The sequence below is a fragment of the Physeter macrocephalus genome, chromosome 20 (assembly GCF_002837175.3).
Source record: "Physeter macrocephalus isolate SW-GA chromosome 20, ASM283717v5, whole genome shotgun sequence".
Taxonomy (NCBI): Eukaryota; Metazoa; Chordata; class Mammalia; order Artiodactyla; family Physeteridae; genus Physeter; species Physeter macrocephalus.
Window position 1 is genome coordinate 48,146,096 of NC_041233.1, and position 19,025 is coordinate 48,165,120.

The 19,025-nt window shown below is 41.5% G+C and overlaps 1 protein-coding gene across 10 annotated transcripts in view; it reads right to left on the reverse strand.

Moving 5' to 3' along the window:
• The window catches only part of PANK1 (pantothenate kinase 1), a 111,006-nt gene that overhangs the window by 60,029 nt on the left and 31,952 nt on the right, over nucleotides 1–19,025 (reverse strand). The window contains exon 1 of one of the 10 annotated variants that reach the window (XM_024121629.3): nucleotides 6,696–7,669. The exons of the other annotated variants lie outside the window; for them this stretch is intronic. Within the exon in view, the coding sequence (XP_023977397.1) occupies nucleotides 6,696–7,404 (709 nt within the window). The 5' untranslated portion in view covers nucleotides 7,405–7,669. Of the gene's footprint in view, nucleotides 1–6,695; nucleotides 7,670–19,025 lie in introns of those variants that run through there. 10 annotated transcript variants of the gene reach the window in all.

Consider the following 19,025-nt stretch of genomic DNA (forward strand, 5'->3'; position numbering starts at 1 on the left):
TAAAAATAGAACTACCATACCACCCAGCAATCCCACTACTGGCGTATACCCTGAGAAAACCATAGTTAAAAAGAGTCATGTACCACAATGTTCATTGCAGCTCTATTTACAATAGCCAGGACATGGAAGCAATCTAAGTGTCCACTGACAGATGAATGGTAAAGGAGATGTGGCACATATATACAATGGAATATTACTCAGTCATAAAAAGGAACGTAACTGAGTTATTTGCAGTGAGGTGGGTGGACCTAGAGTCTGTCATACAGAGTGAAGTAAGTCAGAAAGAGAAAACCAAATACCGTATCTAACACATATACATGGAATCCAAAAAAAAAAAAAAAAAAAGGTTATGAAGAACCTAGGGGCAGGACAGGAATAAATACGCAGATGTAGAGAATGGACTTGAGGACACGGGGAGTAGGAAGGGTGAGGTGGGACAAACTGAGAGAGTAGCATTGACATATATACACTACCAAATGTAAAACAGATAGTGGGAAGCAGCCGCATAGCACAAGGAGATCAGCTCGGTGCTCTGTGACTGCCTAGAGGGGTGGGATAGGGAGGGTGGGAGGGAGATGCAAGAGGGAGGAGATATGCGGATATATGTATATGTAGAGCTGATTCTCTTTGTTATAAAGCAGAAACTAACACACCACTGTAAAGTAATTATACTCCAATAAAGATGTTAAAAAAAACTAAAGAAATTCTGTGTGCCTTATGTGATTCAGAATATTGTCATCCCAAGGTGAACACTGGCCTACACAGTAAAGCTAAAGCACATAATTGAATATAATGCAAATCAAACCTTGATTGATTTTCATGGTAATTGGTTTGTATGAAAATATAATACACACTATTAAAAGTCAGGCTATTAGACAGATGAAAAACCAACCCCAAACCTGTTAATTAAAAACAGTTCTCTTTGTTTCCCTACCAATTCTGTCTCCAAACACCAGGCTGGAGTTCGTTTTATTCATTTGTTGAATGTCCCACATGTTAAATAGTAACAGTACTTTTTCCATCTTTTGTTACTATGCCAAACAAAATATGCTTTGTATTAACGTTGAAATTCACTTACTGGCCTTTTGGGGAAAAGTGGTGTTCATGTCCCTAATAAATCCTGATACCTGACTTAACCACTTAGACACGGAACACTTGGGCCGTTAAATTCTTAAATCTTCAGTTCAAATGTGCAATTGTACAATTCATAACTTCACTGACAAACTTAGAAATCTGACGACACCCTAGAAGGGAGCAATCCAGAATGTGCCCTCGCTTTCCATTTTAGTCTTTTGTTCTCGATTCGCAAAGCTCTCTGTCCATCTAGAAGTTCTGATTATGTTTTTAAAAATGCATATATATTCACACTCTATGCAGATACAACCAGAAAATTCTACCTGTTTATCTTTTTATCCTGGGTTTTCTAATTAGCCTGACTCAGAAGTAGGGGAAATTCTAAGTGCCAAAGGTAAATATCCCAATATTCAGAAAAGTGAAGCCTTACACTTTGACAATGGTGGCTAGCTAAAAGCGGTAACAGGTTAGGGTTTCTTCAGTTTGTACCCACGAATGTGTTACATGCATAATGAACTCTCACCCATCTTCTGCTAGTGTTCTATCTGGAGAATCTCAGAATTCGGAACTTCCACCAGGAGGCTGCAGGCACTGATCCAGCCCTTATTCTTGCCTGTTGCCACACACTGGGAAGGAAGAGCGCAGCTCACATCCTTGAGTCTTCTGATGGTACTCAGATATTTACCTTTCTGCAGCATAGTGTTTGCTGGCTCAAACAATTACCTTCTTTGCATTTTTCTCCTCTCTTCACTAGTGTGGCTTGTCTCCAAGTATCCTTAGAGTCTAAAATATCCAGGTATGGAAACAACCTAAGTGTCCGCTGATGGATGAATGAATAAAGTGTGGCACATATGTGCACAATAGAATATTATTCAGCCATGAGAAAGAAGGAAATCCTGTCATTTACAACAACATGGATGAAGCTGGAGGGCATTATGCTAAGTGAAATAAGCCAGACAGAGAAAGACAAACAGTGTGTGGTATCATTTATATATGGAAACTTAAAAAAAAATAAGTGGAACTCATAGAAACAGAGTCGAATAACAATGGTTGCCAGGGACTGGGGTGGTGCTAGTGAGGGAAATAGGGAGAGCCCGGTAAAAGGGTACAAACTTTCAGGTATAAGATGAATAAGGCCTGAGGATTTAATGTAAACACGGTAACTATAGTTGATAACACTGTATTGTATAACTGAAATTTGCTAAGAAAGCAGAATTAAGTGTTTTCATAAAAAAGTAAATATATGAGGTGATGGATGTATTTCTTAACTTGATGATGGGAATCTTGTCACAATGCATGCATATATCAAATCATCATGTTCTATACTTTAAATATATTGCAATTTTAAATGTCAATTATACCTCAATAAAGCTGAAAAAAGAAAATAAATAAATGAATAAAATATCCAGGATTTCAAGGCAACAGCTATATACTCCTTTGTGCCATTTCTGTTCCTTCTCCAAAAAGTATATATTCACCAATTTCATCAAAAATAAAGTGTTATGTACAAAGTTGTTGCTGCAGAACTGTTTATGATGTTTAGAGACTCTAGCTGCAGCCTAAAGCTATGAGAGACAGGTTAAATAAATTATGGTATATCTATTTAATGGAACATTGGGAATATAATACAACCATTACAAATGATGCTTTAATGCTGTAAGAAAATGTTTTGGCTAAAATTTTTAAATAAAAAAGGATAAATTGGGAGTTTGGGACTGACATATACAAACTACAATATTTAAAATAGATAATCAACAAGGACCTACTGTATAGCATAGGGAATTCTGCTCAATATTCTGTAATAATCTAAATGAGAAAAGAATTTGAAAAAGAATAGATATATGTATATGTATAACTGAATCACTTTGCTATACACCTGAAACTAATACAACATTGTAAATCAAATACAGTCCAATAAAAAGAAGTTATCAAAATCTTATCTTAGTGTGATCCAAAATTACCTTTAGCACATTTTAAACAGTCATTTTCTCTGAGTGATGGTACTGTGAGTACTTTTTCCTGCTTTTTTCCTCCATTTTTGTATTACCCAATATTTTGGGGGGGAAGGGGGGAAAAAGGTAATTGTGGGGCTAGGAGTGTCACAGCTAATCAAATAAAACTTTTCGGTCTTTCTTATTGTAGCCCCCCCTCCTTTTTAAGTAAGGAAGTCATTCTGAGGTGTCTCTGCCAGCTCAGTCGTCTTGTCCTGTGGGTTAGTGGTGGACAGTGTTCTGTATGGCGGTGATGACAGCTGGCATTTACTGAATAACTGCTATGTGCCAAGCAGGAATCTAAGTTCTTTATGTACATATTATCTTATTTAATCCTCACACCAACCTGATGAGGTTGTATGATTAGCTCCATCTTACAAATACTGAAACTGAAGTATAGAGGTTAAATAAATGGCCCCAGGTCATCCAGCTGCAATTCAAACTCAAGCCCTCCAGAGTTTGAATAACTACACCATTTACAAACATTAGGCTCTTGGCATTTTACTAGGACTATCATTAGTTTAGAAATATTTGGTATATGAGCTGACTCCATAAGGAGTCAGCTACTTATGTATGCTTCAAAAAAATCAGAGCACCAAGGAGCATGTAAAAGGAATCTCCCTATAGAGACCTCATGGAAACTCCACTGAAGGACTTTCGCCATCTTCTGTCGTACAGATGGAAATGGCTACTTCAATGAGGTGGTGATGATGTCACCTGTACCTTTTTCATCAACATCAATCAAATACTCAAATATCTGTACCCGAGTTGCACAGCGTATGAAAAAAACTACCATCTCTAATAAGACTTCCAACTTAATTGCGGAGAAAAGACCAATAACATACATGGAACAATCAGCACAAGGCAAAAATAAAAACTTTAAAAAAAATAATAATAAAATGCTAAGCCATGTGGCAGACTGGATAACTAGTGTAGAAGTCATGTAGAAAGAACCGTCAGCTCTGAAGTACCTTAGAATCTGAAGGTACAGTATAAGAAACAATACTTGAAGATCATCTAGCCGACTCCAGCATTCCAAGAGGAGAGCTAACTTGGTTGAGGGCACCCAGTTGCTAAAGTAACCAAGAAAGGCTTGAAGAAGCAGTTAAGTCTTGGAAAAGCTTTCCAAGGATAAGCACAGTGAGTGAGGTGATCTTTTGATAAAAAGAGTGGACAAGATTTCCTGATTTAGCAAACTCAACCTGCCACTATTCTGATTTTTAGATTACAAGATTGTGAATAGTCCTTGCACTGAGGGAAAAGATTTGAAATTTTTAAATAATCAAAAACTACTGAATTGTTTGTTTCATTCCATTCATTGTTTTTAAACATGAAGTATTTTAATGTTTATTGCTCTCTACCCAAAATATTAGCAAATAGAAACATACCTACTCACATATGCAATCCAGGTGCCTATCTGAGAGAAGTGATATCTGGCTGCCCTAAAACACCTCTGGTTTGGACAGAAGCAGGAGTCTGAAGTTGCAAACTGTAAGTAGGACTTAATTATTTGTCCAGCTTTGGTGCTTTTATAAATCACATACTCAAATTTCATTTAAAGCATGTAAACACTCTTTGTAATAATTGCTTATGTAAAAACCTATCAGTCATCAGAAAATAGGGATGTGCTTGAGTCTAAGTAGATTTGTCTTAGATTACCTAAATATCAACTGATTGGGCAGGTTTCTTTTTTCTTTTTTTTTGTAAAAAGATACTGGAATGCTAATAGGCAAGGTATAAAGATACTAAATTAAGCCTAGTTTTAACTAAGAGATTTTGGTAGTCAACACAGTAGATGTGGCTCAGAACATGTAAAATTTATTTCAGAAATGTTTGTTCAAATTTGAGAAAAAAAACATGATAGGATAATGAAAAGTCAATTTTGATGAATTCTTTTAAAAAGTTGATAAATAAGTATGATCGCTAAACTTAAAATAACTATGGTTTTCATTAAAAAAAATACAAAACTAATACCTGACAAAGCACACAGGCATAAAGTTATACTTTCTTGTATTCTAGAATAATACTTCCTGTGGATTGCAAGCAAAAGTTAAGGCTCAGTTTTCTGCCTTCATGCATTGTTAAGAGAGTGTATTTTCAATTCCTCAAAAATTATTTCAAGAGGTATTATACACTCAGTTAAACACAGACCATTTAAGCTAGCAACACTAAATACTCAAAGCCGTTCTCTTTCGTTATATTTTAGCTATTTACATTGTGAATTCTCATAGTTTGTTCATGTAAATCAGAGAAATAACTAAAATGTGGCTTCAAAAGAAGTAAAAGAGTTTAATAAATCATTAGGAATCAATGCTAAATCCATAAAGAAAGTCATTTTCTAACAAGACTCAAAAACAAAAGTAAACAGAAATTCAGGTGTTAGATGCCTTCCTTACAAACGTAGCCAATCTGCTGTATGGGTTCAAAGTTCCCGACAAGACGTTAACTTTCAACCGAAATATTTCAGACCTACAAAACACAAGTATCAGAGTTACCGCGTCCCACAGTCGAGTTAAAATGCTTTCCAAAGTCTCAGAGACTTTAACTGAATGCAGAAAAGCTAAGAGTCTAAGTTGATAAACAGAAACAGAAAAAAGTGAAGCTGTTTGCCAAATATCAAGCTTTTACAGACGAATCCAAAGCATATCTAGCAATTTCCCTATGGGAAACAGAATAACCTATATGCAAAAGGTGCACGTTTGAATGCAATCACTTATTAGCATGCATTCTACTTACTTTGCTTTCTGCCATTTATAAGCTTCATTAAGGAGACCCAGAAAGAGGTAACAAATTGAATTAAGTTCAGCTCAGATAAGAAAAACCTGCTGTAAACTCGATCTACAATTTGCATCTCAGAATTTCCAGCGAGGAAGGGACTCTTCACAAAGTAACATATATACAAGCTTTAGATTGTGAAATAACGCATTTCAGCATTCTGCATTGTACAGTACTATTAGAAACCTCAACTCCACCTCCCCACTCCGAAAAAAAATTAACCTCCAATCTTCATTGGTCCCCATAGTTCCGGCCCACATGGTATCAGTGGGTGTGTCCCTCCCAACAGGTGCTCTCATTGGCTGCGAGGAAACAGCGTTTAATAGGCTGTGATTTTCCGGGGCTGTCAAACTCCACGCCTCCAGACCTCGCGCTTGCGAATAGGCCCAGGGAGCTGGCGGCTTCTCTGCGATTCAAAGGGCAAGCTGACTGCCTGAGCGCCAACCCAGAAAGACGAGCTCTCATAAGGGAAAGGGGCGAGGAGAAGAACGAGGTCAACTCAGGCTCTCCACCCGCCGCTGCTCTACCCCTACTCCCGGACCCCACCAAATGTTGACACACGTGCATTTCCCCACCGACAAATTAGTAAGGTGGCCAGTGCGTTTGCCTTCCATAGAGCCGTGACCTGAGGAGCAGCTCAGACTCCGAGTCCAATCGGCCTATTGTACAGATGGAAGCAAGCAAGGGTCAGGCTTAGGCAACGATCTGTAGTGCTTGCGCCCCCTCAGAGCGGTCCGCCGACGGTGGGCGCTGGTGTGCACGACGCGCGCTTCCGTGCCTGGCCCGCCGCTCCCGGGTGCCGGACCCCGCGCTGCGCCAGCCTGGCGCCCGCGCTCCCCTCCCGGAGGGACTTACGCGGCCTGTTCTTCCTCCCCGAGTCCATCCTCCTCCGCAGCCGGCATTTCTTGGCCGGGGAGTCGTGCAGAGGGGGCGGCGGCTGTGGCTGGAGCTCTGGCTGGAGCGGGAGGCGCCGGGGCGCCGCGTCGCCGCCGCCCGGGAGGCTCCGGCTGCAGAGGTGCGGCGGCTGGATGGGAGGCGGGTGGAAGCCGTTGTGCAGCACCCCGTTCACGGCTGCAGCGCCGGCGCCGGCGGGAGTCCCCGGGGCATGCGGGGCCGAGCGCTCCGGCTGCCCGCCGTGGTCGCCCATGCCAGGGGCTGGTGGGGCGGCGCGCGGGGCCCGGCTCAGGCGGCCTCGCTGGAGGTCATTCTCGGGCGTCTTTATTTCCCCGGATCCTCCTTGCGGCTTCCGATTCAACAGCCGCAGAGCCGGCGCCGGGGGATGGCGAGCCGGGCGCTCCTCCCCTCCTCCCGCCGGCGCTCCAACCTCCTCCACGCCCTGCCCCCCGCGCGCCTGCTCCCCGGCGCCGGCCTGGAGCATGCCCACTCCCGGCGCGGAATCGGGGATACCAGCGCACCCCCAGCCGGGGCCCCGGCAGCCCGCCTTCCTCGGATCCCCCAGCCGCGCGACTTCAAACGCGGCTTCCTCGCCTCTCAGACCTGTCCCCGCTACTGAGCATGCCCAGTCCTGCCCGCCACCGCCGCCGCCACCGCCGAGCTTCAACATGGGGACTGAAGTTCTCTGGCTTTGCAAAGGAGAGATGGGCGGGTTGGGCTTTGTATGGCGGAGCGAGCCGAGAGGGGACTGGGCGAGGCCGGCGCGAGAGGAGCGAGCAGCTTCGGGAGGAATGTAGGGGGAAGACAAGAAATATTTGTAGAGGTTTGGGTTTGCTAATCCTGTCCCCAGTGAGCTAGATACCTCTGCAAGGTCATTCACGTCGTGCCCTCCTCCCCGAAACCTTTGTGAGTGTGTGTGTGTCTGTGTGTGTTTAGTGAAGTGACCAAACTACTCACAGGCCTGAGGGGAAGGAGAACGATTATTTATAGAAAGGTAGGCGGATTTGGAGAGGGAGAGGAGTGTAATTTCTTTGCTGGCACACACAGACACCATGTGGCCTCGCGGAGTTGTCTTTTGCAGGGAGGAAACCTAGGAATTCAGTGTAAGGACAGTGAAGGTCACAGATGTAGGCGGGATTAACCGGTGCTGGAAGAGACCAAGTAAACAGAAGCAGTCCCAAGCTATAAACAGCACTTTCCTCACCCAGAAAGGACGTTTAAGAGACAATGTCACTCTATTTATAGAGTAAGGAGTTGCCTGTGTTTTAAGAAGGGAAGGCAGCATCGCAGGGTAGACGACCCCATAGGCTCTGGAGTCGGAGCTGGGTTCAAATTCCAACTCAGCCCCTGATCAAACCACGAGAAAGTCATTGCTCAAGCTAACACACCTGGCGACAGGGAACAGGACTGGACACGCTCAGTAGGCAGGACAAATTTGGGTGGTGAGGACCTTCCTAAAGCTGTGTAATCCCGTGAGGCCTCAGCTTTTGAATCTAAACTAGGAGCTGTCATGAGAAATCTATCTGAAAGTACCTGGTACAGTCCTGGCACACAGTTAAATGCCCACAAGAGGTGGTTATCCTTATTACACTTATTATTAGCAGATCACCCTTCATTTCTAACAAGGGGAACACACCATACTCACAGCCATATTTACTGTGTAACTTATTGTGTGTGATGTTCTCCATCATCTGTTATTTACTTAATCTACAGAGGAGTCAGAGGCCTCGGTGCATTCAGCAGCAGCCAGGGCCTGCACCTTGCTCGGAATTCCTTCCAGCAGAGCCTGACCTAGAATCAAAGCTTTAGAACCCATGACCACTTGAGTGCTTTGGTCCATTCACACATTTTTTCAGATAAGGAAACAGAGCCACAGAGGGATGGCTGAGGTTATTAAGAACAAAGCTAAGAATAAACCTTAATTCTCCTATCTTTGCTTCCCTGACCTTATTATACTTTTGAAGACATGGAGAAAAAACCTAGGTGATCTGGCCCCTGCCTACCTCCCCTGCCTTGTCTTGAGCTCCCGATGCTCCCTCTACAGAGAAGCCTTTCAGTTCCTCAAACACACGAATATCCCTTTGCATCTGCTGTTTCCATTGCCTGTTCCCAGACCTCTTTGTCTACTAGATTCCAACTCAATCCTCAGATCTCTGCTTCAACTGCTTATATTTAAAGAAATCTTCCCTGACCCTTAGGACAAGATTAGGGCTCTCTCCTTCTACACTTGACCTTCATGACTCTATCAGTCTGCAATGCTACAATGGGGGTAATATAGAACATCACTGAGTTGTTACAGTGATGAAACGAATATATATGTAAAGTGTCCAGCACATCATAGGCGCTATGAAAAAGTTAGATATTATTTGATTGTCTCCCTCCACTACACTGTAATCTCCATTAAGGCAGATGACTCTCATTCATCATTGTATCCCTAGGAAGCTCTTGGTAATCATTTGTGACTGAATAAATGACTTTGGTGATATTTCACCCAGGCTGCCTCTCACTTTCTACTGTAAATTTGCTATAAACAACAAAAACCTCCATTGTTACACCTAAATATTCAAATATAAAGTTTTCAAATTCCTACATAATTTAAGCTGAGTAGTTTAGGAAGCACTTTACATCAGAAATGCAAATAGAAGATTTAGCAATGCAGTATCTCCAAGGACATAGTCTCTCCAGTTTGATTCCCAGGCATGGTGAGGAAGGCCTGAGCCAGGTGGCTCAGACCCAGGTAGGGCAGAAGTACTGGTTTGGGGACAGAAAGTCCTCCACCTGCTTCCTTTCTCTCATCGTCGTCAGGCTGGTGCCCTGGATCAGTTACACCCTGAACGTGGTAGAGAGGATGCCAGGAGGCATCTCACAGGTTTATGGGGGCGGGGGGCGGTTTCGGAGGTGTAATTTTGAGGCATGAGCTATCATGTGCTCCAGCAGGGGAGCTGAACAGATAATGTTTGGAAGAGAGGGAGGTAGGAGAGTGCCACAAGGCACTCTCTCCCTCTGTTCATTTTTAAATTTACTAATCATTTATTAAGAATGTACTATATTGTAGGCAGTAAAACAAATGCAGGGAGTACAAAGCCAAAATAAATGCCTTCGTTGTCCTCTAGGGGCTTACAATTCAGAGGGAGAGGGAGAGGAAAGTCAATGGTTCTCCATCATAAGAATAACCTAGGGAGCTTTTTCCTTTTAAACTTTCTGTTGAAAATAACATACATAGAGAAATGTACACATACCCTAAGGGTAGAGCTCAGTGAATTTTGCACAAATGAACACCCTGTGTAGCCAGCACCTGATCAACAAACAGGACATGACCAGTAACCTAGGAGAATTTTTAAGAGCCAATTTTGGGCCAAGGTTCATAGACCTTCAGTAGGTTTGGAGCACAGGAGTCTGCATGGTGATGATGGTGATGATGATGATAAATATTTTTTAAACTAAAGAAACAAAACACTAACAGTAACTTTTTTAAAAACAGGATTAAAAAAAAATGCAGATGGTCCTTCATTGGAGCAACAATGAATGAAACAAAGTATGTCACCAATGCCATGGAAGGGAATTCCAGAGGACTCCAGAGCACTCCAGAGAGTGAGCAATGATGGAATAGGAGGACAGAGGAGGAAGATGGTGCTGAGATGGATGTTAAGACATGCTTCAGGGAGGAAATGACCCGTAAACTGAATTTTGAACAATAATGGGATTTCATCATGGAAGGTGGAAGGAATTCCATTCAGAACTGAGGGAGTGGAGACTCTGCCGGTGTTTTGAAACCATCTGGCATGTTTGGGAACCTGCCAGGAGTTCAACAAGGCTGAAACACAACCTACGAAGGGAGGAGGTGAGTGATGGCCAAAAAGGTTAGATGGGGTCCAAATCTCAGATGGCTTTCTGCACCACAGGAAACAATTTGGACTTTTTCCTGAAGGCCATGAGAAACCATTGAAGAGTTTTAGGTTGTGGAAAAACTACTAGATTTGCATCCTGGAAGGATCTCTGGCAGCAGTCTGGAGAATAAAATTGGAGAGGAAGTTCCTAGTTGCAAAGACTAGATGGAAGACTACTGGAAACAACCAGGAAAGAGGTGAGAAGGGACTGAGTGAAGGACACATCATTCAGAATGAGGTCATCGGGTGGATTTAAAAATTATTTAAAGAATCTATAGAATTTAGTGGCTAATTGCAGGGGGAGGGAGAGGTAAGGCTAGGATAATTTCTGTGTTTCTAGTTTGGGCAACTGGGAATGTGGTGGTTTCAGCATGCAAGATAAAATATGCAGAAAAGGAGCAAGATTTTCTGCCTATATTCTCTTTGGGTTTTATACTTTAAAAAGGGTGATCCTTTAAAAATATAGATCTGATCATGACATTCTTGTACTTAAACTTACATTGATATGTAAGCCATATCAATATTTGCCTATCTCAGTCTAACTCAACCCTTCCTCTCCTCCCCTTTCCTTCCTTCCTTCCTTCCTCTCTCCCTCTCCCTCCCTCCCTCCCATAAAAAAAGGGACATCAGCACTAGTTTTCTATTACTCTAAATTACAGACTTGTAATTTACTGTTATTTTTTGAAGACACAGATAAAACCTGTCCACCATGCCATCATTACACATTATCACTGTAGAAATTCTAGTTCCTTGCTAAAATGGAAATAAAGCCAAATTTGCCCAAGTTTCTACCCCTTAATAGCCACACAGATGACAGTATGGGCTCGGAGAAAGGGTACTCTTCAAGATATAGTTTAAAAAGAATTACTAGAACTTTAACTGCCAGAATTATATCGACCCAAAATGACTTCTGTTCTGCTTTTTTGCCTTTTTGCTATCGGCATTGGTACCTTTCTTAGAGATTTGCATGGGGCACCTCACATAAGACACTATTTTCCAGGACAGCGCTGTTCTCAATGACCCTGCTTCTCATGCTGCTTTCTTCAGGGCCCTGGGGAGGAGCGCTGCCCCAGGCAGTCAGAGGCCACCAAAAGCAAACAAATGCTGCTCTGGTGAGTAATGTACTATGGGGAGATCCTGATGACCCCTGCATCAGAGCCTCCCTCTTTTCCTTTCTTCAGAATTGAGCAGCTACTACACAGCAGGCACCAAGCTAAGTACCAGGGATACACTCTTAAGCAAAAACTAGTCCCTGTCCTTATCTAGATTACAGAAAAGACAAGCCTTAAGCACATAATCACCACAAGAGCAAAACTGTAAGTGCTTTCCACGAAGTGCAAAAAAAAGGTAAGACTTCCAGTGCCATGAGGGCGCACACCAGGGGGACCTGGCCTAGTCTTAAACTTTAGTAGCTGAAATGATATTTAAGCTGAATTCTGAATATCGAATCGAAGTCAACTAAGATGGGGGTGGAAGTGGAGGAGGTATTCTTAGGAGGTATTCTTACCATAAATATGGTAGGCACTTGCTGACTGACAGGATGAATTGACCCTGTCCCTCTCAATAGGGAAAATCAAAAGTAAGGAAGATTATTCACTGGAACAAACCACTGGAGAGGGTTCAGGCCAATCCCATTCTCTTTACTGTTTTTCTACATGGGTTGATGGAGCATTTTCTACTCGGTACTATTGTTGCCTATTTTAGTTATTTGTTGTTGGGTTGTTTTTGTTTTTGTTTTGTTTTTGGTCAACAGAGGCGGAAAAATATATCATTAGCAGCTGCCACTACCAGTAATAACCGTGTGTACAGGAATGTAGCACACCTCACATGAACCAACTTCCTGTCAGTCACTAATATTTTTTGAGCAGCTACCAATTATGATTTGGTGAAGGGAGGTGGAGTGTGGCTGCCTAGAAATTTGATAAGCTATAATCAGAGCGACCCCAAGTACTGGGCAGAAGTTTAGGAATGGAGCTGGGTTTAGCAAAATGATAGTAGTCTTCTTATCTAACATTTATTGAGTTCTTACATGCCATACACTCTACTAAGCACACTATTGTCATCTTTTTAAATTAGCACAGTAGTCACGTGAGTTGGGTACTGTTATTATCCTCATATTTTGAAGGAGAGAACTAGAGCTTAGAGAGGCTAACTTGCCCACTTTCACACAGCAGGAAATGTATAACAGACATTTGAAGTCAGGTCTGGGTGGCCCTAGAACCTGCACGTTTCATAACTCAGCCACAGTGCCTCCCAAAAGGTGGCGTATCTCCGGTCACCTGCAGACTTTACGCCATGGTTGCGAATACCTGATACAGTATTCCACTGCCCACACAGCATTGCTCTTCACAACAATTATTGGGTCCCTTTATTTCTCACTGAAATGTTTTTGCAGTCTAGTATCTTAGATTTTTGTCTCCAAAAGAGCCTTTTTTCCCGTTTTATTTTTTAAATTTATTTATTTATGGCTGCGTTGGGTTTTTGTTGCTGCATGCGGGCTTTCTCTAGTTGTGGCGAGCGGGGGCTACTCTTCATTGCGGTGCGCGTGCTTCTCATTGCGGTGGCTTCTCTTTGTTGCGGAGCGCAGGTTCTAGGCACGCAGGCTCAGTAGTTGCGGCACGTGGGCTCAGTAGTTGTGGCGCATGGGCTTAGTTGTCCGCAGCATGTGGGATCTTCCTGCACCAGGGTTCGAACCCGTATCCCCTGCATTGGCAGGCGGATTTTTAACCACTGCACCACCAGGGAAGTCTGTCCCATTTTTAAAAATTAATTAATTAATTTTTGGCTGCATTGGGTCTTTGTTTCCCTTTTTAAAAAAAATGTCCTAGCTATTACCATTCTCTATTTTATATACTTATTCAACTAATATTTTTAAATGATGCTACCATATATAATCCACTGTTCCCAGTTACAGTGATGAGCAAGGTAAAAAGTCCCTCCCATCATGGAGCACACCTTCCTCTGGGGAGGGGGGCAGGGGAAGTCAGAAAATAAACAATTAAATAAATAAATACAGACTGTGTTAAGTAACATAAAAATCAAATAAAATGATGTGAAAGAGAATTATTGGAAGAAAGGAACCAGTTTACATGGGGGTAGTTGAGGAAACCACATTGATACTGGTTCCTGAAGGTTGAGAGACTGAGGTGTGAAGTATTATGTAGAGAGATTTGGAAGAGCATTCCAGCATATGGAAGAGGCAAAAAAAAAATGTGTATCTATATCTGTATCTATATCCATATCCATATCTATATCTATATCCATATCTACATCTCTGTGTGTGTGTGTGTGTGTGTGTGTATATGTATTCATCTCTTCATCACCAAAGTTCCAATATTTGGGGGGATGTTGGTGAAGAGGGGGTATGCACATTCCTTTGAGAATGATATCAGTGGAAGGGACAGGCTTCGATTAGGGTCCCAGCATTCAGGGCATTCAAATTTGTCATATAGCTTCCCTGTTTTCTGGGCGAAGTCCCCTATGAATACTGAAGTTTCTTCAGCTGCAAGTGATAAAAGCCACTTTAACTCATTTCCTCATAAAATGAATTAGTGCAGGGAATTGGGTAAATAAAAATCACTGGAAAGTTTGAAGGAACAGCCTCTAGGCTGGGCTCCCAGTAATGAATCCCAGAATCCCACCACAGGATCAGCTTCCTAAGGGAACTTCTGTAAGGGAACTGCTACTTCTTGTACAACAGTAAACCAAGAAATCAGGGAGTCACTGCTCCTACCGCCGGGTCCAGGACTGACTGTCTCAGGCTGAATGGAAACCTACAAAACTCTTGTCCTGTATTCTGTGTCTCCAAATCCATGATGTCCAAGACAAGACACTGGGACCCCTGCTGCCATGGCACCACCCACCAGACAAAACAGCGGAAGTGCAGCCTCCTCCTCAATCTGGCCTTCCAGATGCTGCCCAGGTGCACCTGCTTGGCTGGGCAAAGCCCTGTACAGGACCCAAGTTCTAAGGGAGTCTGGGAAATGAAGTAGGCAGTTTTCTCACATGTAGTGCACAATACGGCATATTACAAGGGGTTGAAATGGAGTTGAGTGAGCCCATCTATTTGCCTGCCACAAAACTCAACAGAGAATTCTGATAATTCGGTAGCATGGTTTGCCCGGGACTTTTCTGCATCCTGGCAACCCCCTGGGACAGTTGGTTACCCTATGAGGTAGCCAGGCTTGAAGCTCCCTGTAAATTCTTTCAGAGGGGCTGAAATTGAAAGGACTAAGCAAGTAATAACAACAATGATATTACATACTATATGTTGTTAAGAGTTCTATCTGTGGGGGGTTGAGGAATTGGGAGATTGGGATTGACACATATACGCTAGTGATACAATGTATAAAATAGATTACTAATGAGAACCTACTGTACAGCACAGGGAACTCTACTTAATGCACTGTGGTGACCTAAATGGGAAGGAAATCCAAAAAAGAGGGGATATATGTATACGTATAGCTGATTCATTTTGCTATACACTAGAAACTAACACAACATTGTAAAGCAACTATACTCCGATAAAAATTAACTAAAAAAAAATAAAACAGTTCCATCCCTGAAGTCACTCAGACATAGGTTTGAATCCCAGCTCCTCCTCTTAGCCAGCTTCTTCTTTTATCCAGCACTTTCCAACAGAATTCTGTCATGGGGTAAATGCACTATATCTACACTGCAGTGGCAGTCACTAGCATGAGTGGTTTCTGAGTACTTGATATGTGGCTAATGTGACAAAAGAACTGGATTTTAAATTGTATTTTTGTTTTAATTAATTTACATTTTTAAAAAATTAACTTATTTTAAAAACCACTTTATTGAGCTATGACTGACATATTAAAAAACTGTATATATTTAATGTACACCACTTGATGAGTTTAGAGATAAGCATATACCTGTGAAACCATCACCACAATTTTTCACCACAAGTTTTGGCACAAACTTATCCATCACTTCCAAAAGTTTCCTTTTGCCCTCTTTCCCTACTATTACATTATTATGATGATGATGATAAGAACACTTAACATGAGCTCTACCATCTTAGCAAATTTGTAAGTACACGCTATTATTAAGTATAGGCATTATGTTGTACAGTAGATCTCAAAGACTTAGCTTGCATAACTGAAACTTTGTACCCTTTGACTAATACCTCCCTCCAGCCCCTGGCAATCACGGTTCTACTCTCTGCTTCTATGAGTTTGAGTATTTTAGATTCCTCATATAAGTGGTATCATGTAGTATTTGTCCTTTTGTGTCTGGTTTATTTCACTTTGCATAATGTCCTCTAGGTTCATCCATATGCTGCAAATGTCAGGATTTCCTCTTTTATAAAAGCTGAATAATATTCCATTACACGTACATACCACATCTTTTTTTTATCCATTCATCCATTGATGGACATCTAGGTTGCTTCAATGTCTTGGCTACAGTGAAGAATGTTGTAATTGACATGGGGGTGCAGATATCTCTCCAAGATCCTGAGATCAATTCCTCTCTATATATAATCCCAGAAGCGGGATTGTTGGATCATATGGTAGTTCTGTTTTTTAAGTTTTTGGAGAACCTCCATATTGTTTTCCATAGTAGCTGTACTATTTAAATTTAAATAGTAACATGTGGCCACTAGCTACCGTATTGGGCAGCAATGTATACAATGGGGATAACAGTGGTGTCTACTTCATTTACTTATTTATTGAACAAATACTTATAGAGTATCTTCTGTGAGCACCTACAGGTATTGTGCTAGGGAAAACATCATGAAGCTTACAACCAGTAAGGCAATCAGACCCATTTAACAGGTGAACAAATAAAATAACTACAGTTTACAGTTAGTAGTATAAAGGAAGTAAGCAAGATAGAGCTTTACAGAATAATAAGGGGTGCATTCTTTAGATGAGGCATGAGAGGAAACCTCTTTCAAGAGATGGTGAATGATCCAAACTACCACTACCTTCCAGCTCAGTGTAGCCATGTGACACAACTCTGGCCTGCGGGACAGAAGTGGAAATGAGCCAAACGATGTTTCATCAAAGATTTGGGTTTTTTTCATAGCAAAGGAACTGGTGAACCAATTTGAGGACACTCCCAAAGGGCAAAGATGAGACAATTTGAGCATTAATAAGGATAATAACTGCAATGTATTGAAACTCATCAAATATGTTTAAATCCAGAAGTTCATAAAGACAACATTTTAAAAAAGGCTGACTGGTTATCATTGGAGGACATTAGTGAATCAAGTCATTATTTTGAAAACTGGTAAACTTAGGAAAAGAATCAAGCATTTATCTTTCCTTTATTTTCTGTACCCATTGAGTAACCTAATAATAAAGGCAGGAAGTTTCTCTTTATAGAAGTATTCCAGCTAATAAATGAAGGAGGATTAAATAATTAAAACATCACCATTTTATAACATAATTAATGGACCTAGGCAGTAATCATCAAAAGCTGCTATTATCACAAAGAGAAACAATCAGACATTAGATGCTTTCAGATAGCAGAACATAACAAAAAACAAACCTGAATCTAATCAAACCTGTAGTTCCAACTATGAACTTATAAGATATGGAAGACAGAGGACACCATCCAGATGCAATTAGGAAAATCCAGATTGTAGGAAACTCTACAAGGCAAATGACCTGGTTTCTTTAAAAAATAAATTGAGAGAAAACAAAAGAAAGGGGATCCTACAGATCAAAAGGGACTTCAAGGATGTATCAGTTACAAGTAGTAGTCTTATTTGGATACTTTAAACTATAAAAAATATGACTTTTATGGGACACTTGGAAATTTGAATACTGGATATTTGATGATATTAATGAACTGCTAATTTTTGTGTGATAATGGTATTGTGGTTTTGTTTAAAAAGGAAGAGTTTTATCTTTTGGAGATACATAGTGAAATATTTGGGGAAAATGATAGTGTCTAGGATTTGCTTCAAAATAATAAGGGGAGAGGGAGCATGTGTGCAGAGGGTATAGATGAAATATGACTGGCCACAGATTGATAATTATTGTAGTTGCATAATGGATCTACAGATGGGGAGTGTCTTCACATCACTCTCTTTGTTATGTTTGGAATTCTGCATAATAAAAAGTTAAAGCAAAAGTGGGCTTTGCTCCTTTACTCTCCTCTTATTTTGCCTTGAAGATAGAGTTAAGGCCTTAAGGTGTACCAGCCATCTGTGACCATGAGGCAGCAAGTACGAGGTCAGACATGAGAAGGGCAATATATGAAGGATGGTAGAGCTGAAAGATGGAAAGAGGCTGAGTCCCTATAAGCTCATGGAGCTGTTGTGCCAGCCCTAGAATGCCTACTTCTGGAAATTTTGTTATAAGAGATAAACAAACCTCTGCATGTTTCAACCCCTCTTGGGTTTGCGGGCAAGACCGTTCTTAGATCATACTGTTAAGATCCAAAATACGAGAAGGAGCAATCTAGGTGAAGAGCAAAGCAGAGGGCATCACAGTCAGAAGACCCTGGGATAGTTAAGAATTTGGAATTCAAAGGAGGCCTGTGTGACTACGGCATGATGAGGGAGAAGAAGAGTAGGGTAAGATGAGGTTGAAGGTGTAGACAAGGGCTTGAAGGCTTGAGGCACGGTAGTCTCTGGTAAGCACTTTGGATTATTCTAAGCATAATGGGAAACCCGTGACAGTTTTGAGGCAGCCACGTGATAGTAACTGATTTATTTATATTTAGAAAGATAACTCTGGCTGCTATACAGAGAAAGGACAAGGGCAGGGGCAAGTGGGAAAGCCTGGAGGCAGCCATCCAGATGAACGATGATGGGAGTCTGGCAGTAGAGATGGATAGAAGTGGGCAGTTTTGAGACCTATTTTGGAAGTAAAATCAACAGAAATTATTAAATAAATTTATAAAATTAGGAAAGGGGAAAAGTCAAGGGTGGCTCCTAGTTTTCAGGTTTTAGCAATAAAGTAGAATTGGAAGAGGTAAACATCATATGCCAGTTGGATATCCTAGTAGGTATGGGAATTAGGCAGTAGGGATGTGAGTATGGAGATGGTTAAGAGAGGCCTGAACTATAGATATACATTTGGAAGCCATCAGCATAATATTGCATTTAAAGCTTGTGATGGATGAGATCACCTAGGGAAACAGTGTAGGTACAGAAGAAAACAGGACCCAGGATCGAATCTTGAGAAATACTAACACTGACACACGGAACTGAGAAAGGAAAAAAGACTGAGGATGGAGACTCTCATAAAGGAGAAGGAAAACCAGGTGATAATCTGGTTTGGTTGACCATAAGGTATCCCAGAAATTAAGAGCAGGGAATATTTCATAGTCCAAGTGGGCCTCATGTTGCTGAGAAGTGAAATAAGAAGAAAACAATAAAGGAGAGACACTGCTGTTGATAGTAAGAAGGTCCTTGGTGAGCCTGACA